Here is a 23,926-nt window from a genome sequence, read left to right on the forward strand (position 1 = left end):
TCTGCAGAAAGAAGATATAAGAAATATTAACTGGCAAAAGAAACCACATTAAAACACAGATGACTTTTAATATGAGTTTCACCTATATTATGTAGCTTTCAATTTTAGTGTTCTCTCACTCACAAAGCATTCAAAACAACTGTGCAGGTAAGCAGTGAGGCTGTGCAGAGGAAATAATATTGTTAAAGTTCAGTGAAATGTCGTCATTTATGGTATCGTGGACTTTTACCTATACTCAGAAGAGGAATGTTGATGAGTTTCATTCATAAAGGTCCATAACCTTTTGCATTCTCAGTTCTTCTCCACAATGAGTTCTGATTGATGGCACCAAACACCTAATTTCCAGGTGATGAGAAAGTTTTTTTTTTTCAAGTTCTCAGCACCATAGGGAAATTCTCACAGTAGGTTATGTGCACCTTGAGGACTGAATATTCTGAGGTAATGAGGTTTTTCCTTAGGCTATAAGTTTAATTTAAAGTGGGGGAAAGCCTGGATCTACAACCACCCTCACAACTACCATGTTCACCATTAAATCATGTTCTCAAGTGCCATATCCACATATTTTTTGAACACTTACAGGGATGGTGACTCCACCACTTCCTTGAGCAGTCTGTTCCAATGCTTGACCACACTTTCCATGAAAAAACTTTTCTTAATATCTAATTTAGATCTGCCGTGGTGCAGCTTGAGGCCATTCCTCTTGTCCTGTCACTTGTTACCTGGGAGAAGAGACTGACCCTCACCTTCTGTCACCCTCCTTTTGGGGAGTTGTAGAGAGCAAGAGGGCCCCTCCTTTTCTCCAGGCTGAACACAGGTTGGCCTTTCTCAATATGAACGATGTGTGTGTCCCAGAATATAAAGCTAGAATCCACACCTACATCCAAATTCTATTTATTATAACCAGCTTCCATTTCTGCCCCCTTTTTCCCAAGCAGCACACACAGAATATGATGATTAACATGGAGGCTATATAAACACATGCTTATCTGTGAATTTTAAGCCAGAAGTTCTCTGTATTCTCCTCTGCATTGATGACCAGAACCTTGCAACTAATTACACTGTTACTAATTGTAGTCTGCTTTTCTCAGCTTCTTTCATTTCAGCTAAAAAGGAAACATTATAATGGTGACTCTGCAGATACTCTAAAATAACCAATGCTTTTCTGAATCTCAGCATTATTTTCTTATGTGGAAGGCAAAAATCTCTCTGCTGATACTATTCTATGCCGTTCTGAGTATTTTTTCAGATTAGACTAAAAATGAAAGTGACATGAAATAGTGAAAATCATATTTGAAGTTAGCTGTGTTTTAATGTGGCATTCTACCAGTTAGATATTTTGTCCAGAACTTTTCAAAAGCTCCTGATTTTGAAGGTGCTTTTTCAGTATTTCTGCAGGGATGACACTTACGGTAATGCTGTTGTATTAGCAAAACCACCAATGCAGGTATTTTGCTTTTTGTCTTGCTTTATAGCCCTTTATACAAGGCCTTCTTATAACAGTTCTGCAGTAGCAGTCATTTCATAAAGGTCTTGAAGGTCATTCTTATTTTCAGTCAAATAACAATAACTGAGAATTTTAATGATGATCTTGCATTAGTGTTATAATAATCAGAATTGTTATAAAATTCAACAATGTATGAAAATGTCATTGCTAGGGATGAATGAAGCAGCTCATCTGAAAATGAAAATCGGCCCAAATCTTTCAAAAGATGTTAAAAAAACTTCAGGTAATTTCATTTGCTCTCTCCCTACTGCCACTTCTCAGGTACTTCTACAAGTTCCGGCACCTGAAATATCATCATAATTGATTTTTCTAGACAAAGGAAGTGCTTAGAGCTAATTATCTAAACTTAAGTACAGCATTTGGTACAGTGCCATGTGGGAAATTATTACCTAAAAGGGGAGATAAAGACAGAAATCAAAAAGTGAATAAGAATGTGAGGGCAGGAGGAGATCAGTACTGAGGGAAGGTAGTAAGGCTTCTCAAGCATCAGTCTTGGGCCTAGTAATTTTTAACTAATGATGATCCCATAAAAAAATTGGTGTGTAGTAATGGAATTTACCAGTGGCATAAGGGAGGGAGACACTGTCACTGCAAGGATGAATAACACTCTCATTTAGGAAGAACTGAGTGACCTTGAAAATAAGATAAATTAGACAAAATTCTGAAGGATTGGACTGCCAGTTCATGCATCTGGGTTTTGTTAATCAGGTTTCTACTATACCTGCATGCTCATAGGTAAGAAAGCACTAAGGAAGGGAAAACACAGACCATGAAAATCTGGGTATTTTCACCAGGGTAATGAAATACCTGTAATGGTGTATGAGTCAAGTGTTAGAAATCATCCAGGATAATGCACACTATTCATAAATGATTTGCTTCAGTTTTGCAAAACTATGGAAAAAGATGATTAGAGTGACCATGAAAAGGGAGAGCCTGCAGTGCAGAGGAATTTGGCAAAATGAATGCTGAGGGAGGCCACTATAAATCCAGCATGGGCATAAGCTCTAGGAAAATAAAACATCTATTTAAACTGAAGGACAACATTGGCACAAGAACAAATGAGCATAAATTGGTCATGAATAAATTTAGGATAGGAATTGGAAGCAGGTTTCCAAACAACAGAATAGCAATGTTCTACAATTGCTTTCCAATGAGAACAGTGGGAACAACAACAAATCCCAAGCTACTTTTAAGATGGACTTAAATGAATTTCTGAAAGGTATTATATGATGTGTTTGGCTAAGATAGCAGAGAAGTAGGTTTGATGACCCAAGAGGTCTATGCAGTCCTATCTGTCTAAACCTGTTTTTCATGACCAAATATTTCAGAGCACTTTTAAGTACTTCCTTTCCTTCATGTATTTTTTAGATAAATTTTTTATAGCATACTGCAGGGATTGCTAGCTGGACTGATTTAGGTAAGGCACAAAACAGTGGTGTCCAAAATATGCTGAGTACTCTCCTAACAAAACAAGTGTGCAGTGTCCTACAGGGAAGTGCTTGGGTGCTTAAAGAAATCACCATTTTCTGTGGAAGGTAATGGGGACATAATCCCCACAGGAGCAGCAGCCCTTTGAGCCTCAATTCTCTCCCATTTCCCTATGCTCCCAAGCCTGCTGCTCTATTTTGCCTTCTCAGCCCCACAGCACAGATGCAGCAGTGTGAAACAGGATGGCAAACAATGCTTTAGATCCACAAGATTAAATGGATGAAATCTGGAGCAGTGGGTATGAATCTGAGAGGATGCCAATCTGCAGTGAAGATGGATTATTTGGGGGCATTCCTTCAGCCTCACTGGAGTGAGCCTCCATTCCTCCAGCCTCACAGGTGAGTGTGGTACAGAACTGTGTTAGTATGCCATGGTTTCTCTTCTATCAGCCCAGGAAGCCCCTATGTCCTTTGGTTTGGTTTATCCTGCTTGGTGCTGTTATGGTCTGGTTTTTACAGTTATTAGAAAAGCCTTTGCCTGAATTAAGGTGCAATGAGACCATATGCTGAAGTCAATAGTATGGATTGTATTTAATAATAAATATGTGTGTGAGAGAGAGAGAGAGAGAAAGGAAGAGAAAGAAATAGAAAAGAGGGGGGATGGGACAGAAAGAGAGTGACAGAGACAGAAAAAAGAAAATATCATCACTCTGTGGATCTCAACAATGTTTCATTGATCCTCTCCCGCTGGTCTTCTTGGTGGTGAGGGTCCCCCCAAAAGCACAGAATCCAATGGAATATGCTCTGGCCAGGTGGGGATGCCCGGGTACCTCCCCCCAGGGCAGGGGCAGTTTGACAGTCTCTTGCAGCAGACCAGATCTCTTACATCACTTTGTGTCACCTGCAAGGCCTCAAGAATGAGTCTGGGGAGCACTTTGGGAGGTTTTTGATGGATTATGACACCCCCTCAGCTGCCTCCCGTGTGGATGTCCCATGAATGTGGCCTGTGGGGTTGGAGATTTCACAGCTGGGCCTATTTGTGTAAGGGAGGAGTCTGTGTAAGCTTGGCCTCTGTAGGCTGTGGTCTCCCCCACTCCAAACCCAGCCAGAGACGATTCTCGGTGCAGCTGCTGGGTGTGGCTTTCTTGAGGATGCATTCTTCTCCCTCAGCTTGAGATTATTGAACAATAGTGTCCCCTTTATTTTATCTACATGGCTTAACTCAGGGTCCAAAGTTTCAGTCAAGCTTCTTCAAGGAAGGGTGGGCTTCTGTGCTTGTAGCTTCTTTATACAGTTTTTGATATAATGGGCAAAACTCCTTCATAACAATGTTTAAGACATGAACCATTTTTAGTCCCTGACAGGTGCCTCAGTGTTACTGTCCCTTGTTCTTAAACACAGCATTTCCATGATTTCTTAAAAGCTGAAATTCCCCTAGTCAGTGGGGCCATAAAAGGATTTGTATGGAAGCCTGGAGTTGAGATTCAGAAGCTGGAGATTTATATATATTTCTTAACCAGACTAGCAAAGCTGTGTGTTTACAGCTGTTTTACAGTAATAGATGCTTCTTCATCCAAGTGCTGGAGAATGCAGGTTGGCTGGGTGACTCACATTAGGAGAGGATCTCAGTGAAAAGTTTTATGATTTTCTTTAGTTGAAATCTGATGAATGGGACAATGAAATCTGCAGAATTAAATGATTCTGGCTGGTTTTCCTCTCCAGCTAATTACACACATACTTTTTATGAAATCAGCGATTAATATTGAGAATAGGTTAAGAAATGGGGAAGTTGGATGAAATCCCCAAGAGCACAGGTAGTTTGGAAAATGAGAAGAAATAGGCAGCAGCTTTACAGCTTGTTGCCATCCACATTAATCAGATTTGCAGTAGGCAGCAGTTACTTTATGTGCAAATACTTTAACAACTGGTTTTAAAAACCAAGCAGGATGTCTTGAGTCCCTGGGTTCATGTAAAGGGGGTAATGAATACCTGCATAATGAGATAGAAAGGCCATAAACTCCGTGGTGGGAGTTTTCAGTCTCTCTTCAATGGAGGTTTCTGCAGCTTTCTCAGCCTGTCAGTGCCAGCCAGAGAGGCAGTCACTTGCCAGGGCCTCCCTGTGGGGAAAGAGGCTCTTGGCCTCCAAACGCTGCAGCTTTGCCATCAGTGACTTTGTGCAGTGCCCCATGCACGATCTACCCTGTGATTCTCGGATCAGAAATGCCCATCCCTCAAAAGGAAAAACTAAAGCTAGTTTGAAAAAAATATTTCCAAGGAAAAATTATATGGAAGATCAAAAAGTAAAAACATGCACTGTGAAATGGTTGAGAGAAAACACTTTGATTGATTGAAACTTAAAAAGAGCAACCATTATTTTTGGTATTTTTAAATTTCAATTCTGTTCCTGAACTGTGTGTACCTTAAAAGCTATTTTTTCACCTATCCTTAACTTCAACAGGGACACAGTATCTGTGAGCAACTGAATGAGATTATTTCATTCTGCCCTGTCCTGCTAGTAAACTCAATTTAAAAGCAATCAATCATAACCACAACCCATATTTATTGCTATATTTTACTGACTTCTTGCTCATGCACACAGGTATGAGAATGTGGCTCTTCGAAGGAGGGTGGCAGCCTCATGCCAGAGATGAATTTAGCCCTGAGCTTGCTGCAGCCTCATGGAGCCGACCTGGTGGGCATAACTGTGGGGAAACATGCTCAGTTTTTCCATGGCTGGAACTACCTGTGGGGTGGAAATATTTGTGGGGGTATAAAGCACATTGACAGCTTGTGTTCAAACAGACCTGCATATGCATGTGGGAGCATTCAATTGACAGGTATACTGAAGAAATGTCTTCAGCCACAGCAGGCGAAGAGAAGTGACTCTTTCAGACATGGCTCTGGATTTTTGATGCCAGCTCATGCCCCACATGAAGGCAGCATTGGCACCGATGGCATCCAGGAAGGTGTGCGGGGTCTCCTTGTGTGTGCCAAGGCTGTTGCCTTCCTCTAAGTGGGAGTAATGACCACCCCGACATTAACAGTGATTAAACAGCACCAAAGGCTTTGAAAACACCCCCTCATGAGGTGAATCAGCTGGGGCTTGTGTCCGTGGGCACTGGAGCAGCTGGTGTGGAGCAGAGGCTGTGCTTGCACCTGCAGCCTGAGGTGCGTGGGTGGGACAGTGACACTGAGGTCAGCTGACTTACTTTAGTCTCATCCCTGGGGATTTTAAAAACAAGAGGTTAAAAAATAATCCCTGCTTGGGATAACAATCCCCTCGGGTTAACACCAGAAGAGAGAAGTGCCTGGCCCAGCCGCTGGGAGCAGTGCCCTGATCCTGCCCTCCCTGTCCCAGCCAGGGCAGCCATTGGCCCCGTGGCCATCGTGTGCCTCATCAGTCCCACATGGCTGAGGGTTGATGTGAAATGACACCTGTGAAGGAGAGCTGCGATGGTGTGAGGATGTTATAGCCTACGTAAAAGGAAGATAGAAGGGGGCAAAGGAAAAAAAAACCCACAAAAATTCTGTGTTCCTTCCTCACTCTTCCCTCAGTGCTGTCTCACCCCGTGCAGAGGCTTCAGAGGTGTGAACACATCCTGTTTACATCTGCCGCCAAGGCGGGGAGGCTGAGGGAGCACACGGCTGCGGCACAGTCGGAGGGAGCTGCAGCTGGAGACGGCCCTGGCATGGACACAGTGCCTGTCTACCACGGGGCCATCAGCCGAGAGGCCGGGGAGAAGCTGCTGCTGGCGGCGGGCACGGATGGCAGCTACCTGCTGCGGGACAGCGAGAGCATCCCGGGCGTCTACTGCCTCTGCGTGCTGTGAGTGCGGGACCGAGGGCACGGCTGGGAGCGCGGGGCTGGCAAGGGCTGCTCCGGGGACAGCTGATTCCAACATTCCCCTCCGCAATGTGGGCTGTCCCCACAACAAAATATATTCTGATGTTACCATCTGCTTCCGTGAGTGAGACTTCTGGCTTCACCTTAAGACAGAGGTCTGCAGTAAGTGGTGTGGGGTCCCTTGCAAAGCAAAGAGGAGAAGGTTTTGCCTTGCAGAGCCCACGCTTCTTACAGACAGAAAAAACATAAAGAGAAAGCAGGCAGGCACATGGGAAGGATAAGCAAGGTGCCTTGGAGAAATGCCAGGTGACTTGGCTCAAAATGGTGTGTACTGCCTCTTTGTGCTGGATAACCCTTTTGCTTTCTGCCTGTGTTCTGCTTCTCTACTGTCCTCATGGTGTGCTCAGCAGCATCCCCAGTGACCCTGTCATGGGGAAAGGTAACACCGAGTGCCGCCATCCAGAATGTTCCTTTGTTCAGGATGCTTTCAGTCCCACAATCTTGTGCCCTGTCCCACAAGTCATGAGGGTTGAAGCAGATTACCTGTAATGCACATAAAATACTGATGGTAACAAATTAGGTGATAATGTTTCATCAAATAGGGTGAAAAGGGAGAGCTCTGATGGGATGGTCAGTCAGAGCGAGGGTAAAGATTCCCCTGGGAGAGCTGGGGGACTTTGTATTCATAGGACCTCATTTTAATGAGGAAACTTAATTACCCTCCTGTTGGCAAAATTCTTGGAAGTCCTGGTGGCACTGTACTGTTGCATCAGAAGAACAGATGGCACTTATGCCTTACTTCAGTAGGAGGAGGAACACTAGAGAAAACCCTTTTAGGCCCACCATGAAATTAGCTAACAGAGGCAACTCAGGTACCTGGCAAAAAAACACAAGAGAAAGAAGGGTTGTCAGTCAGGTTTTTCTCAAATCCCTTGAATACATTTCTGACACTAAGTAATTAAGCTCTGGGCGAGCATCATTATCTTCCTGTTACAGACCAGAAATGGAGACACACAAGAAGGTTATAGACAATCCAAAAATACACAATCCTCTTCTCTGGGAAAAGCTTTGTGGCAGAGGATGTATTTTTACTTCTATCATGAAATCAGGTGAACCAAGTTAGGGGCTCCTGCTAACAAATAGCTTAACAGTGAGCTGAAAAATGTGAAATAGGAAGCATCTTGAGTTAAATGAAAATGGAATAGACATAGCAAGAGGTAAGGAGTGCTATGATGCCTGTGATGGGAATAGGCAATAAAAGCAGAATCTCTTTAAATAACTATCAGAGGAAATGGGGATATATCACCCTTACACTCAGAAGTCATTCAGTGCAGGTGAAACTCTAAGGCATTAGAAAAAGGGTCAGGAAAAGTGTTACAATTCTGCATAAGACAGAGAATACTAGAATTAGTCCACCATCCGTCTAAATCAGGATGCGGGTATGTGATAAGGTCTTTCAGTTGGACACAATCAGTTGGGATTTTTTGTATATTAGTAGTAATTTATGCCCTTTGAAAAAAATTCCATGAATGAAATAAAATATGGAAAATGAAAATAGGAAGAAATTAAAACATTTCTAACTGTGAAGCTCTGCAGACCAAATTGCTTCCAGAATGTGGCCATTCATGTGTTCATGGTATGTTGCATTCAAACATATGTATGACAAACGAAAGGGTAAAAGAAAAAAAAATAAATTAATGGTGAATGTTATGCAGGCTTCTTACAGAACATAGATCCTTAATAGTTATTCTATAAAGGAAATTTGTAATAGCATCTTGGATAAATCCAGATAAAATGGAAATTAAAAATATTATTATGAGTATGGACTGATACAGAAAGAAAGGTGGCTGAAGAATGGTAGAATTAAACCTTGGTTCCAATACTTCTTAATATTCAAATAATTAGATAAGAAGTAGCAGATGTGGTAAACAGCATATCACACAGTAACTGTGGAGACAGCTTTCATACCAGGAAAGGACCCCACACTGAGACAGCAATGACAGTTTGAAGAAATGTGGGCTATAAACTAGAGAAGTGCTTTGACAGGCAAAGTTTGCCAAAGCAGAGCACTTTAGTGGAGAGACTGGCAAAGCAGGAAAGGAAGGCATGAGGGATGGATATATGTGTTCAGTGGAGAATGCTAAGCCTGGCTTTGGCAAAAGAAGCCAGTTGACATAGCCTGTCCAAATTCCAGTCTGAGCATCGTGGGCAGAGATGCAGACGGGTGACAAACATGCATGCACGTGCAGGAGACCTCTGGTAAAAACGGAGGGAAATGTGCTGTTGCTGTTAAAACTTCATTCTAAATAAATAGTGGAAATTATTAGGAAGAGCAAAGTTATTCAGCAATTTACATTTTGGTTCAGAATCCATGCTGAAGATCACTGTAAGAATATATAGACATATGAAGATCAGAAAAAAGATGAATTTACTAGAAGTAATGAAAGGATCTTTGAAACATGGGAAATAAAGCTGGTCAGCCATTAGATATACTGCAATAAGTATCAGAGCTAAACCAAATATTTTGCATGTTTCCAATGAAAATTTCTACCGGGAGTGTATCTGCTTTCTACTGCCGGTAGTATTTCTCTTGCCCTTCGAAAGCAAAAAGAGAAAAATAGTCCTGTTTTCCAAAATCAAGACATGTTCAGTCTGTCTTCTTTCCCCTCTCCCTCCACTTCCCTGGGGAGCTAAAACAAACCAAAACAAACATAAAGCCCTGCGGCTTCCCAGTTCTAACCCTCTTAGGGCTCCTTTTTCCATCACAGGGGAGTTATAAGGCACAGTTCTGATGAAGAGAAAAGGAATATTTATCAAAAGAGCAATTAAGCATATATTTGGATGACAGTGATATCATCTGCTTGAATTCACATTAGTGGCTGCTCTGCACTTCCAGCTCCAGGTACTGTAATTGTCAAGCCCTGTGATTTCACTGCATTGCTTATGCTCAAAAAATGTCTCCTTTTCCTGAGAAACTGCATAAATTTGTAATGCCACAATCACCACCACATCCTCCCCCTCGAGCACATCCAAAAAGCCCTGACATATTTTGGCAGGCTTTGAGCTTCTTAAGGCACAAATAAAGACACAATAAAGATTGCAGTGTTCATGGTCAGGCTCATTCACCTTTTGCATTTCCAATTAAAAAGCAGAGCCCTGACCTTTAAAAAGGAGAAGAGTCAAAGACTTCATGAATCCCTTGTGACTGATGCTGATTTTACAGGGCAAGCATAAAAGAGACAGGTAGTAGCATAAAACCTGACCTATAGAGGTGGGTAACTGCAGCAGGCAGGACCCTGTTGGAGCATTCATCTAGAAAACTCTGCTTTCTCTCTTTGTTTCTCCTGAGCTACTGATTTATCTCCCTTGAATGCCACTTTCCACTTTCTGAAGCTGGGATGTGCACATGGTGTGCTTGAAAGCCTTCAAAGAGACAATGAATATTTTCTTGGACTGCAGCAAAGCACAAAGGACCCACTTTCAAAAATATTTTAAGACCACAATTAAAGTATGCATGGAAGAGTAGGAAGGTTTTGATTTGCAATTGTGTGCTCCAGGGCTCTTGCAAACAGACAGAGGTGCTGCTTTTTGATTTTGGCAACAATTTTAATACTAGATGCACCCAGGTCTTCATTGTATGAATATCATTACTGAATTGATAATATATATTATTTAAAGATGTTGTGAATATGTCAACAGAGGTACACAATTGTTTCCTGGAAATTTTTGGAGTTGCACTGAAAGGCAAATTTTTGCTGTTCCTGAAAACTGGTCTAGAAGAAATGCATATGCTTTATAAAACATACACGTTTTACCCATAAAGAAGTTAGACACTACACACAGTACACCAGGGTTTTAATAGCAAACCTGATTGTTCCAGGGAGCTTTCTTTACTGGTCTGGTTTCCTCCTTGCTCAATGCAAAAACCGTTTGACATTTTTAGCACACTCAGAAATCCTCTGTGCTCACAGCTCCTAATGAAGTCAATGGGGGACACGGGACACACTAATGGTGACTACTTTGAGGAGCAGCCTCTTAAACCTTGCCTGAAAAATGTACAAATAAAATGCCTGAAAATGCCAAAAGCCCCGCATTCCTTTACAGATATATGAGCACACATGCAGAAACAAGCAGCTCATGCCTGAATTGACAAAGATAAAGCATTTTTAGTTTGGGTTTTAAAATTCATATACTTGAAAATACTGAGAATGTTAGTAGTTGTTTCAGAGCTTTAAGTAAGACAAACACGACGTGCTTGTCAAACTGTATGTTCAGATGATATGTTTGAAGTCAGCCGTTCGTGTACTGTGCTGCATTAAATTTGTGGAGAATAATCAAAAGCTGGAATTGAAAGCTGTTTAGAACTCTTGAAGCAACTTTAATGGCAACAGGGATAGGCTGCAGTCCTATCAGATTTTATGTGTGCTATTTTTGCTGTCACTGTAACCACGGTGAACAAGTTCAAGGCAACGTGCCGAAACTTTCTGATGCAGCAGATATATCAGCTGTACAGTACGAAGGTGTAACACAGGATCACAAGCCAGCTTCAGCTTAGCATTTTCTTTGTTTCCTATGTATTATTTTTGATAGAAATGGCAGAATAATTGCATTTTTTTATAACACTGCATATAATCATCAATGTAATTTAAAATGTAATTTGAAACAAAAGAAGAAGCCCCTCAATTCAACATTGCTGTTGCAAATATCACACGCTGTTTTCAGCTTTGAAAAAAGTCTTCTATAGCACAATGGTAAATTTTACTGAGGTGAGTATTTCAGGTACTTGCTAACAAGAGTGAGTGTTTTCTTTTCTGAACATAACTTGGCTAACTTCACATATTCCAATAACTTTTCTTGGAAAGGTAGACAGCCTGAATCATAGAATTGATGAAGCTTAGTGGGAGGCTAAATAAGGTAATACCCTTCTACATAGCATCTCAGATTTGAATAAATTCTTGCTTTATTTCTGAATTTGAAAAAATTCCTCTTTGAGGCATTGCTTTTGTCAGGAATTTCCTTGTACCAAACTGACACAAACCCTGCTCAGAAAGGCTACAGACTCAGCAACATTTCTTCAGATGATTAGGAGTGTTGAAGTGGTGAAGATTCCGACAATTTTCCACAGACATCTCTGCATAAATTCAGAGCTTTTTCACAAGATTTAACTTTCTGTTTTAAGCTTTTGTTAATTTCAGAAGAGAAAATCAAGATAATGCATTTTTTAAATCATTCTACAGTATTACAGTAAGTTAGCATGTGTTACTGATGCGATATTGAGGGAAATTTTTCCCTCAATAAAGGAATAAAGGGTAAAGGAATCAGTGACAGAAATCAGTGACAGAAGTGTTAATTCAAGTGCTGCTGTGAGTTAAGCTACAGGCACTCTGTTGGGCTTTTCAGATGTTGTAAACACCAGTTTAACCGATTTTATTCACTCTTGCAGGCAGAGAGCTTGTGTCTTGTGATACAGTGATCTCAATGTGAATGCTATTTCTTCAGCTTGAGTTCGCTGATGGGTGGTAATTTCTAAGTTGCTGTACTTAGCTGAGACCTAAATAAGGAGGGAACCAGACTGTTTGTCAAAGAGAAAAGATGAATTCTAGGAGAGAGTGAGGAGAAGATTGATGGCTCCAAGGCACTGCTGTGTGTTCCCCTAAATTCACAAGTTTTGGCTTTGTGGTAGCCATCTCCCACCTCTGTAGCTCCTGTTGTGCCCATGCCATCACTCACATTCCCAGTCCAGGGTTGCCCACCAGGAAACGGCCTGAAGTTGGTCTCTTTGGGCATTCAGGAACTGATCTGCACCTGCATCAAACCTATGATAGGGCAGAAGAGGGTCCAACCTGACCTCCCTGCCATTGACCCCCACTGCAAAAGCATGGAGTCCCCCTTGAGCTCCTCTCCAGAGCACTGTGGTACTCGTCTCCATAGCATTAAGTGGTTTCTAAGCTTTATCTCTGCTTGAGAGATGAAGAGTTTATGGAGAGTTTAACTGTTTCACAGAAGAGAAAAGTGACACAGGAGGCCCAGATCTGTGGTACCCTCTAGCTTTGGGTTTCAGTGTAAGGGCCACGGGAAGGGATTCTGAGGCTACCCAATGTTATTTGGCACAACTTGCTGACTTTGCTTGCATTGCTGAGATCTGTTTCCGTGTTTCATACAACTTTGGCTTCCAAAACACCCATCTTCTGTTCCTGGTTATTTCAGCATGTTGTGCTGTTCCCAGACCAAGCTCTCTCATACTTTACCTCTCTATATCCCCTTCCTTACTCATTTAGTGCTTCTGTCAGAGGTTCAGTGTTCATTGTTGTTTCCTTGCCCAGCTTGCATAGGTACTGGTCCTCTTTTTTTCCTTCCGCATCCATCCCACCAAATCCCAAACTTCCTGCCCAAGATGCCCAATTATTAAGTTACCTTCTGGTTTTTATCTCACTAATCTAGGCTAGGCAACACACATATATTTTAGATCATGGATACTGCTTGGCTGAGTGCCCGTGGTACAGGCAGCCCAGACGTGGTGATGCTACGACTGCTGACAACCTTTAGACAGTGCCTCTCTTGCAGCCTAGAGGGCCACTATTCTTTCAGAGAGTGCAAGAGATATACTTTCTTTCAAACAGATTTTATGTCTTATTCTGAAAACTGGGCACCTCCTCCTCTGGCAATTAGAAGATAATATTTTTAACATGGGAAAAGCACTGTTTTGCCTAACGTGTTCCCTTCTGCATTCTCCATCCCTAAATAAGGGTGAGACAAGCACCTAATAAATGAATTTTCAGTCTGAAATGCTGAAATGTGGCAAAGTTATAAGAAACTGATTCTGGGTAGCATAATGCTCAGAACCACTGTTTGTAGGCTACACCATGGTCTGGTTCTTCAACTATGTTTTAAAGTGAAATTCCAAGGTAAGGTCAGGTTGTAAATGTACCAGGAAAGAAGAGCTGAATGACATGATGCAATGACATCTGAAGAGAAAGGTATGTACAGAGGAAGCAACTGATGTAATTTATTGCTGACATAGCTTTCCCTTGTCTCTCTCCCTTTACATTTGTTCAATTTTGGGCTCAGAAATGAACAAAAATTTGTTTAATAAATTTCCCAACTGAGATGCAAAGTATTTGGAAATGATTTTAAAGTATACCATGCAGCTGAAATGTCATTGTTAATTTTAATCTGCAGCTTGCATCTAATGTCCTTGGGCAATTTTAATGGTGCAGAAGATTGTAATCATTCACCTGTTAAAGTAAATGCACCTTTAACAGGTCTGATCACAGCTAAAAAGGAGGAATGGAGAGGACAGGTAGACAGATGGTGTTTCAGTATGTCATCTGTGCACAATGCCTTGGTAAATCTTTGGGAGGAATTATCTGGCTATTAAGAAAAAAAAGCCTATAATATAAAGTGGACTGATTCTTGTAACAGCAACTTTTTCTAGGTTTTCCTTTGACAAAGTTTTCCAACGGAAAGTATTGAAACAGAGACTGTGTTAGTGCAGTTCCAAGCTGGTATAACATATCTTTCCCCGTGGAGACAAAAAAAAAAGAACTGAGATGTCATAAAAATGTCATTAGTGGTGACCAAAGCACTCTTTCCTAAGTGCGATCTGGTGTTGTCCTCACAGCAATGGCTCTTTCCTGCTTCCCCTCACCATCATTTTGACATATTTTGCCTATGAACAAAAATTTATAGAGACTCATTCATCAAGGTGTTAATTCATGATTGCTTCTGTCCCTTGAGCTTCACTGTCAGGAGAGAGGAGCTTTGCTGTTTTGAGTGAGGCTGTGTCTGTCCTTGGGACAAGTGAAGGGATGGGGGAGCCCTTCAGAGAATCTTTACCTGGGTGTCATGAACTGGTCTTGTCCAAGATGTGCTGGTACACCAGTGTCCCTGAGAGTGCTCTCTGAGCTCACACCACATATACAAATACATATACAAATAGGAACATTGTGTCTCTCTGGGAGCTTTTTTTCTGCCCTGAAGAGAGTAAAAATGTAGAAAATTGAGCTGTCCTCTCACCTTAGCTGGGAATTTCTCATTTCCTGAGGCTTAAGCTTCAGTAAATGAACTTTTTCATCTGCTTTTGCCCAGTTTTATGTGCTTTACTCTTTGGAAGGTAATGTTCACTACAATCTCAATTTTAATTCCTGTATTTAATTTTTCTTTTAAGAAAAATACCTTGATCTTCCTTCAGCCCACCCTGATCTTAGTTCATTTTAGGTAGATTAAATCGTAAAAACCTCTCTCATGGGAGGCTTTTGCCCAGGTAGCAGTAAACTTGGCCCAAAATCATATCACTTGTAAAATGGAAGGTAAAAAACTCTTAGAAGTGGTAATGAAGTAAGTTCCTGCTGCAGGACAGAAAGTTTTGATAAGATCACATTAATTGGGAGAGTACTTATCAGAAGAACTGTAATTCATTTTTTGGAGACCAAGGTTCCAATGGAAAGTAGTTCAATGGGAAGACCTAGCTGTTCATCCTCTTAGCAAAATGCATCTTCCTTCCTTTGTTCATCACCTTTGAAGAGGCAGATCTGGATGTCCAAGTCATCTCCCATTTACACAGTGTTTCACTTTCCTGGTGGCTTCAGAGCCAATAACAGATGATAATGGTGTGTTTTTCAACTTAAGTGCAGTAAAATCCCTCAAACCTTTCAGTGTTTCCTTCTCTGGGAAAAACATGAACATTTGCCAGGAGAGTGGAGAGCTTTCACTTGTCCCTCACGAGGCTGTGATAACAATGTCATTCTCTTCCCTTTCTCCACACTGTGCTCAAAGCATCCATCTCCTCAAACTCTTGTTCCTTTTTCAGAATCTCATGGGCTTTTAATCTGTACTATCTTTTGTGCTTTCCCTGTGCTCAGCTGAAATATTTTACAATGTGATTTTTTGAAAAATACAGGATAGGTGCCTATCTTGAATCTCAACATACTTCAATACTGAATATTATTTTATCTGACCTCTTCTTTTGAATTCATTCTGCTTAGCAAACCTTTCCAACAGAGAGCTGAGAGCCAACAGACAGCTCAGAGTCAGAACAGCACCACAGCCCCTCGACCTCTTCAATTCATGCCATCTCTAATGTAGAGAAAACAATGAAAGAAACAACAAATGGCGGCTTTCCAGGCAACCGTGCTATTTGTGGAAAAATCATATTTTAAAGGGAGTGAAGCAGTTGGAAAAACATTTCTTTCAGGAAGACCAAGAACCAAGTAAGGATATCAAGAAAGGATAGTAGAATCATAGAATCATAAAATGGCTTGGGTTGGAAGGGACTTTAAACATCCTCTAGTTCATCCAGTTCATCTAATCATCTAGTTCCAACTTGCCCTGACATGGGCAGGGAAGCCACCCACTAGACCAGGGTGCTCATACCCTTATGCACAGTGTAGTATTGAAAACAGAAAGCAAGAGAATGAGTTTTAGATGTATAGATACTGATTCTGGTGGATTTGAGACTTGAAAAAAAAAACACTGCAGAGAAGGTTAAATATCCACTTCAAAGAGATGGAACAAAATACCAGGACGTCTCTGATATTTCCCAGTACATTTTGGCCTGTAAAATCCTCATTTCAGTAGCCATGTATTGGCTGGTGTTCTATATACTTAGGTACAGCAAAACTCCTTGTGATTTAAAAAAAAAGATTAATGTGAACATCATGTTATCATGAAAAGTTCATCACAGGCACAGCTCTCAGTTTTTAAGAAAGAACATGATGGTACAATCATCTGAGGCTCCTAAAGGGAAACACTGGGTTCCCTGAACAAGAACATATATAATCTAGTGGCTTAGAGGAATGTGCTTTTAATCAGCTGGGCTTGAGCTGTGGCCTCAAACACCACTGACCATAGTGCCCAGGCGTGGACAAGAAAGCAGTTTGAGGGAATTCAGATCCAAATTTGGACCAGAGCAGCATCTCTGCATTACAGTTCCACAACACACAGAACCAAAACCTCAACTCAGCTGTGGTCAGCCTGTGAAACCTCCCACCTTGGGGCAGCTCAGGGGAAGGAATGTCTGAGTGCATCGAGGAAGTCAAAGAAGCCAATAAAACAGCATTTCTAGTAAGAGACTAGAACTGTTAATTACATGTCGAGTCCTGAGAGGGCCTCTTAGGAAACACAGATGTATATTCAACCATTTTTATGCTGTAGGCTATCAGGCAGTGTGAATTTGGGGCAATTTCCCCCCAATTTCAACATAGTTCTGGCATAGCTAGGAGGAGACTTGACCTCAAATTGTTTACTGGGATTTTTTTTTTTTTTGAGCAATGCAGGAATAGAAAGACCCAATTATAATCTTATTTAGACCAAACTAATTCCATTTGCTTTAGCAGATTTGTTCCTGATGGCTGTTTTCCTCCTTGGGTTTCCATGAAATGAGCATGGCCAGCTGCTTTTCCTGTCTATCTGGTGGCATACAGAAAGTCCAGGAAAAAGCCTCTCTTGGTGGACATGAAGAGGTGGATGAAGTTGTGGTGGGATTGTGGAGCACTCTCAGGCACATTCCCATGCTGGAGGAGAGGAGGGCAATGTCTCAGCTGTGCACAGGGAGCTTGTCCCTGCAGCAGCCCGGATGGGAGGGAATGGCTTTGTGTCCTTCACCTCTGTATCTAATCACAGTGGGAGTCAAGTGGGGTGGGAGTGCTCACAAATCACTACAGGCATTTTGCTCCCACTTCGTGGGGTTGTAGTAGAGTGCCAACTCTTAACAACTTCCTGCTTGGGCAAATTATACCAGACAACACTTTGCAAAGGTTGCTGTAATGACTTTTAAACAGGAATTTTTCCAGGAGCCATGACACAGATCATAAGTAATTGCAATCATATGATGTCTGTATCATTGATGGTTTCTCATATTTTGTAGTAACTGCTTTAATGCCATGCAAAACTGGGAAGAAATACAGTATATTTCTGCTTTCTTAAGAATAAGAATTGATGGTCAAATAGGGAATGGTCCCTAAAATCCTGCTGTGTATTCATGCAAATCTATGTAGTGTGAAATAGAAGCAAAGAATCATGGAATGCTGAGTTAGAAGAGACCCATTGGGATCATTGAGTCCAACTCCTGGCACCGCACAGGACACCCCAAGAATCACACCATGTGCCTGAGATCACAGCCCAAATGCTGCTTGAACTCAATACAGTCTTTTTTATTTGGTACCATCTAAACTAATGTTGTACCCATGGAGCTGCTATTAATTGATTCTGAGCTAAATTTTTGGATATTAGTGTAGTGATCTACCATGTAAATCATTCACTGAGTTGGGTTCATGAGAGAAGCAAGAGTGACTTTGGCACAAGTTGTCCCTTGTGTTATTAGTCTATTAGGAGTTATTAGGCTCCTTATTCCCCAGAGACTCTGATTTTAAAAGAAGGAAGATTCCATACTCTTTTATGTCACTTTCATCAGTATTTGAAAGTTTGGAATGTATGGGCAAAGCAAAGAGTAATTGATTTAACTCCTTTTTGTGGGTGTGGCTTTCCAAATAAATAATGTAATGGCATTGCTTCTGTTAACATCTGCATTTAAATGAGTCACAGAACAGTAATGCTACCTGTCAATAATACACCTTCTCTTTTTGCAGTGAAAGTGTTTCTGGTGTGTGTCACTGAAAAAAATTTATAAAAATTCCTAGGAAGGAATGAAAACAACACCATTTAACCTAAAATAACTGAATACTGCTAAACTAGATCTGAGTCAGACCAATCCCTCTCATCCCAAAAAAGCCCAGTAGGTTTAACACTGCATCTGGCCAGTAGGGTTTTAAGCTACCTAGAGCCTTTAGAGGTGAATTTATTTTTAAGGAAAAGTTAGCAAATGAGCTGATTCTCACATAACAGTGTAGTTCTTGTGAAAACTGTCAGTAGAAATGAATAAGAGATATCTGTTTTTAATTTTTTTTCCCTATAGGCATCAAGGTTATGTTTATACCTACAGAGTGTCCCAAACGCAAACTGGTTCCTGGAGTGCTGAGGTGTGTATTTCTCCTTTCCCTTCTGAAAATTTCTACATCCTGTTTGATATAGATTATATATTTAATGAAATATATTCAAATTATTCATGTTTCTGCCTAGTCTGATTTTCATTGATGGTAATCGATCTAGAGCACATCCATCAGTAAGATGTCTTGGTGCCACTTCTGACAGTCTGGATCTCATAAATTAATTCCCTGATTCATTTAAGCTATTGCATAATGCAATAGTGCATCATTTTGCATAATTTTAAATGGAAAAAAATATTGTGGTTTTATAATTTGACAAGCACAGTCTGTTTCCTTCTATCCTATGTAACATCAATATCAGAATATTAAAGAAATAATTTTCAATGTACAGTGTTTTAATTAATTATTCCAGATTAATTCATCATTAATACAAAATATAGAGGATAGCCAAAACTTGATACAAAATATATTTTCCCCCATCTGACAAGAAACTGGTAATTTGGGTACAGAAAAACATTTCTTGTAATATAGATAACATTTAGGTTGATGAAATTGGGATGTTAATCTCTATTTATTTTATGATTTTTTTTTTCTTTGGATGTAGTCTGTGTCTTGATTCATAATTAGCTTTCTGTTTGTATGTTAATGAACACTTATTTCAAATATTATATAATTTCTAGACAGGCATAATTCCTTGGCTATTACTATATCAGAAGTGATTCTGGAAGACACAACTGATTCTGTGGGTTACCCCGAACATATTGGGGGTGGAAGCAAATGACATTACTGTGGAGTGGATAATTATCCATGTGACCCTTGGGAGCAGTGCCCAGTAATTCTTTCTACAAGACTTCAGGAGGTTGATGTAAGGGTTAGGATTTGTAGTGCCCAAGACTGAAGTTTTCCAGGACAGGGTGAGAATGACAGTGCACCATCTGCCAGGGCAAGCACTGGCATCTGTGAAAGGGTTCCAGGATGCCAGGGACCTCCACTTGTGGAGGGTAATTCCCTGAATGAGGCTGAGACTCCTTTGGCCCCTGGAGACATCAGTATCTGCAGTGAGGTTTTTCTGGTGTTATATGGGCCACAATATCTGGCCTGTGACTTCCACTGGTGTTTTATGTGTGGCTTTTGGGCTTTCCCTGGCTGCCTTTTAGGCAAACCTTACCTGAGCTTCACACCATAGGTGTGCTGAAGGCCCAGGCTTCTCTGTACATCCTCTGTAGGAGAAGGTCCTAGCTACAGATCCATGTTCCTTCCCTTAAGGAACAGAAACCTCTAAGTAAATGTTGCTAAGACCATGCTGGCCTCAGCTATTACACACAGCAGCCTAGCTCCAGCTTATTCCCATGGAGTGTGCCTCCAAGGCCAAAACAGACTCTAGATGCAGCTGGTCCTTTCCTGCTTCTGCTGCCTTCCCTGTGGCTGGTTAGTCTCTAAGCAAGCTCAGGTCACATCCATCTTTCAACAATGAGGCAGGAATTTAATTTAAAACAGTGCTGGTGAAATCTCAGCCAGTGTGAATACTCCAGCTGGTGCCAGCAAGGCTGGATTTAGCTCACGGCTGCTGGGTGAGAGCAGTGTCCCTTGAGTGAGACTATGCTGGCAGGACCCATGCTTGTCCTCCCTTGACTTTGGTGAAGAGAAGTTATTATGAGAACACCCTGAAGGATTTAGCACAAACATTGGATTTGTGATTAAAAGCACACATAGTTTCATTTCATATTGTTTGAAAATATGCTAATGTAGAGAGATAGAAAGACTCCCACTTTTAATAAATATAGGTAACGTTTGTCTTTGTACAAGAAGTAGACAGGAATACTCAATGAACACATAAGTTAGCATTGCATGCTCCAAGAAGAGTTTGCAAAGATGTTGTGTCCTTGCTGAAACTTAGTGGTGTGGGGACTTCCTCTCTGTGGTAAGCCCAGGTTGCTCTCTAGGTTTTCTCAATGGTGTATCTAGGATGGAACTATCTTACTGATACAGGCTAGGAAGTTATTGGTAAGGAGGTTAAATCACTGACTGCAGTACGTCAGGGTCAGAAATAGCAAAGGGTCACTAGTAACTCTGCCTAATTAGTGTGGCAGGTGAGTGTGGGTAATGAGTGTGGGTTTCTCCTGCAGCAATTAAGAAATTGTCCCACTTCCAACTTTTAATCGCCATGCTGCTGGAAATTGCTCAGTGAAGGAAGGCTGGAATGCCCCAGGGAAAGCGGAGAGCAGTGCAGCAATTGACTCACCATGAACTGGCACATCAGGGGGTTCACATCCATGGGGGGCTCCTTCTCTGGGAGCAGGGAAGTTCTGAGGACAAGGCGTGTGTGTCAGCACAGGCACCCAGTCCCCTTCTCACCTGTCCTGCTTTGGCTTTGCAGACAGCGCCTGGGGTCCACCGGAGGCTCTTTCGGAAAGTGCACAACCTCATTTCAGCCTTCCAGAAACCCAACCAAGGCATTGTAACACCCCTGCAGAACCCAGTTATCAACCATGTGAAAGCCAACTATTCCCCAGGTACTGGTGGGGGGAGGAAACTGTTGCTGGAGCTGAGCAGATCCCTCCAAGGTGGCAGGGGTAGGAGTCTCTGGCTTATTTGTATATTTGACCTGAACTAGCCAGAAGAGTGATGCCAAAAATGTGCCCTAACTTTGCTATTGTGTCATTTGTGCCCTAACTTTGCTATCGTGGCACCTGTCACTCAGGTGCTCATTGTAGACAGGGCCTGTCAATGTGATAAGAAAATGGATTTTGAATATATATTCCTGAGTGCTACAGCAGCAATGGCTGCCTTCCCTTACCACCACCCTTGCTCATGGAGGTATGAGCCTTCTGGACTGTCCATTTTCTTAACTGTTCATCTGTTCATATATTTGTGATTATTTCTCTTAGGGAGAAATGAAGGCTACGACTTCCACCTGCAGCCATCCTGAGGATGTCTCCCCAAGTGTGACACAAACACATCTTCCAGCATCTCCTCTAATCCATGCTTTAAAACAGAATGATTTATATGATAGTAAATACAACTCTGTGAGTTTTCTTGTAACATTTGCAGAAATGTGTATTTCATAGAATTTATTGCTCAAGATGTAGAAGAAGTTTAAGTTTCAGAAGTTTAAGTTTCAGAATACTTTGAACTTAGGGTGGGATATTTTTTGGTTTTGTTTTGGTTTTTCCCAAGTGAGGATAAAAAAACATGAACTGCTAAATCCTTTATGTCTTTTTTCCCCCTTTGTACTGTCAAGTAAAAATATTTTTCCCTTAAAGATCAGTTCTTAATTAATAATTAGTTATTAATTTTACATTGCTTAACTTTGGATCCTGCTTTTCTTTGTTCTGGTTGGCATTTTGTGAAGAGTTGGGCAAGTCCCCTTTTATAACCTTAGGAGAATTGTTTTTATTAAAGTGTCCTTGCCTTGGATGGGCTGTGTGTTTTTCATTCATACAGTTCCTAAAGATATTCCAGATGCTACACCATGAGGATCCCCACTAACTTATTGCCCATCAAACCAGTTGCTCTGCCCTCTAACAAAATCTGTAGTTTTCACCAATGACCTTAAGTAATGAGCTTAAGTAATGCACAGAGTAACCAAGAACACCCGATGAAGTAGAAAGCCTTGTTCTTTGCTTTTAGGTGTTCCCTGTACTTGAAGCAAGCCATCCTTGCATACAAGTTTAAAAAATAAATTATTTTTGCATGACAGATTTTCTTTTCCTCTCTGTGTGTTTCCATGCTGCTGCTGGGCTCCTGGAGGGGGGTTTTGGATCTACAGGACTTGTCAGCTGTGCAGGGTTAGCGTGAGGCTACTGGAGAGCTCAGAGGATGTACCTTTTGCACTTGGGGTGGAACAAGTGTGATGACACTGTACTAATGGACTGGCAGACAGTAGGAGACACTTTTGAACAGACTGGGTGTTCTATGGCCCTCTGGTTTGAGGAGATAGGGCTGTGTTTGAGGAGATTGGGCTGTGTTTGAGGGGATAGGGCTGTGTTTGAGGAGATAGGGCTGTATTTGAGGGGATAGGGCTGTGTTGCACTGCAGTCCACAGCCCAGACTACTTCTATGTGGGTTTTTGCCAGGTAGGTTCACGTGAGTTCCTGTGGGCTTTGGGAGGGACCCCAGCTAGGGCCCAGCTTTGTTTGTGTGCAAGAGGGATGCATCTGGTCCAGATGGCTGGTTTGTGCCACCAATGGTCATGCTTCAACAAAAATAAATGGTCCTGACCACCAAAAGAATGTGAGTCTCAAGTGCTCCCGTCCAAAGCAGAAGACTAACAGTGATTGCAAATGGACTACAAAAATATATGCAATTACAGAAAAACATTGTATAGGCACTTTTGGGTTGATCTGGTCATGTTATATGCCTGTACTTTTCTCTTCTGCAGATACTGGAAGGCTGAAAATATTTCCTAAGAGAGAAAGAGCTTTTTCCAGAAATGCTAGGCTACAGACTCAGGGAGAACAAAATTGACTGAATTTCACTAGACACTGCCACCTGCAACTTGGTGGCACAGTAAGAAGCCCCACACCTGCCTTGTTTTCACCTCGCTAAAGGCAAGTTGGATGTGAACAATTGCAGAACTAAGTGGGCTGCAAGTCCAGGATTCAGCAAGGTGGGGATGCTCCAAACAACATTTGATAAAGCTGAAAGGTTTACCTTTTTACCCCCTCTGAGTGAGACACTGTATGCAATAAAAGATTTTCTGTGAAGCACAAGTTTCTTGTAAACCAGCAATAGGAGTAAGTGCAATAAATGAACAGCTCTGTCTTAACAGGGACTAGTGGGCAACAATGTTGCAAAGTTGTGTTTGAGGCATTTCCAAGTCATTACTCGGTTAATGTCTAATTGAAGGACAAATTTCATCTATGGTGAACTGTCCTGTTCTATTTTTCACTGCATGTACGTGTTGCTCTGTGCCTTCTTTGTACGTGTGCTTGTTGGTTGAAATTAGTCTTACCTTAATACAGTGCCATACAGTGGCAGATCCAGCATGACTTCCCCTTCAATAAAATATTTAAAGGCTGTTATTTTAATCGTTACATAACTCAGCAAATGCACTGGCTGTTTTGCTGTCATTTGTGCCCATTGAAGCTTTCCCTTCTCCTCCCTGCCTTAAAGGTTTCCCAGCCTGCTGTGAGCCTGCCACATCTGGTCCCTGGCAGCTCCTCTCCAGCTTTGCAAACCAGGCTTCCCCAAAGCCCGCTGAGCTGCT

At 41.6% G+C, this 23,926-nt stretch overlaps 1 protein-coding gene across 2 annotated transcripts; it reads left to right on the forward strand.

Moving 5' to 3' along the window:
* The first annotated feature begins 6,490 nt into the window (after positions 1 to 6,490).
* On the forward strand, positions 6,491 to 22,416 carry SH2D1A (SH2 domain containing 1A). 2 transcript variants are annotated; one of them, XM_014886226.2, is made up of 4 exons: positions 6,491 to 6,757; positions 18,687 to 18,750; positions 21,095 to 21,230; positions 21,606 to 22,416. In XM_014886226.2, the coding sequence occupies exons 1-4, from the start codon at positions 6,621 to 6,623 to the stop codon at positions 21,644 to 21,646; spliced, it is 378 nt and encodes a 125-aa protein (XP_014741712.1). In that variant the 5' UTR covers positions 6,491 to 6,620; the 3' UTR covers positions 21,647 to 22,416. The 2 variants fall into 2 exon arrangements, with proteins under 2 accessions (XP_014741712.1, XP_088029381.1); XM_088173255.1 differs by lacking the exon at positions 21,606 to 22,416 and having other exon boundaries at positions 21,095 to 21,451.
* The last annotated feature ends 1,510 nt before the right edge of the window (positions 22,417 to 23,926 follow it).

The sequence above is a fragment of the Sturnus vulgaris genome, chromosome 14 (genome assembly GCF_052056855.1).
Source record: "Sturnus vulgaris isolate bStuVul1 chromosome 14, bStuVul1.hap1, whole genome shotgun sequence".
NCBI classification, from domain to species: domain Eukaryota; kingdom Metazoa; phylum Chordata; class Aves; order Passeriformes; family Sturnidae; genus Sturnus; species Sturnus vulgaris.

Excerpts from the sequence above, each read along its gene's own strand:
- SH2D1A (XM_088173255.1), top strand. The coding sequence starts at position 6,621 with ATGGACACAGTGCCTGTCTACCACGGGGCCATCAGCCGAGAGGCCGGG. Across the intron at positions 6,758-18,686 it reads GTCTACTGCCTCTGCGTGCT|GCATCAAGGTTATGTTTATA; the intron begins GTGAGTGCGGGA and ends TTTTCCCTATAG. Across the intron at positions 18,751-21,094 it reads CTGGTTCCTGGAGTGCTGAG|ACAGCGCCTGGGGTCCACCG; the intron begins GTGTGTATTTCT and ends TTGGCTTTGCAG.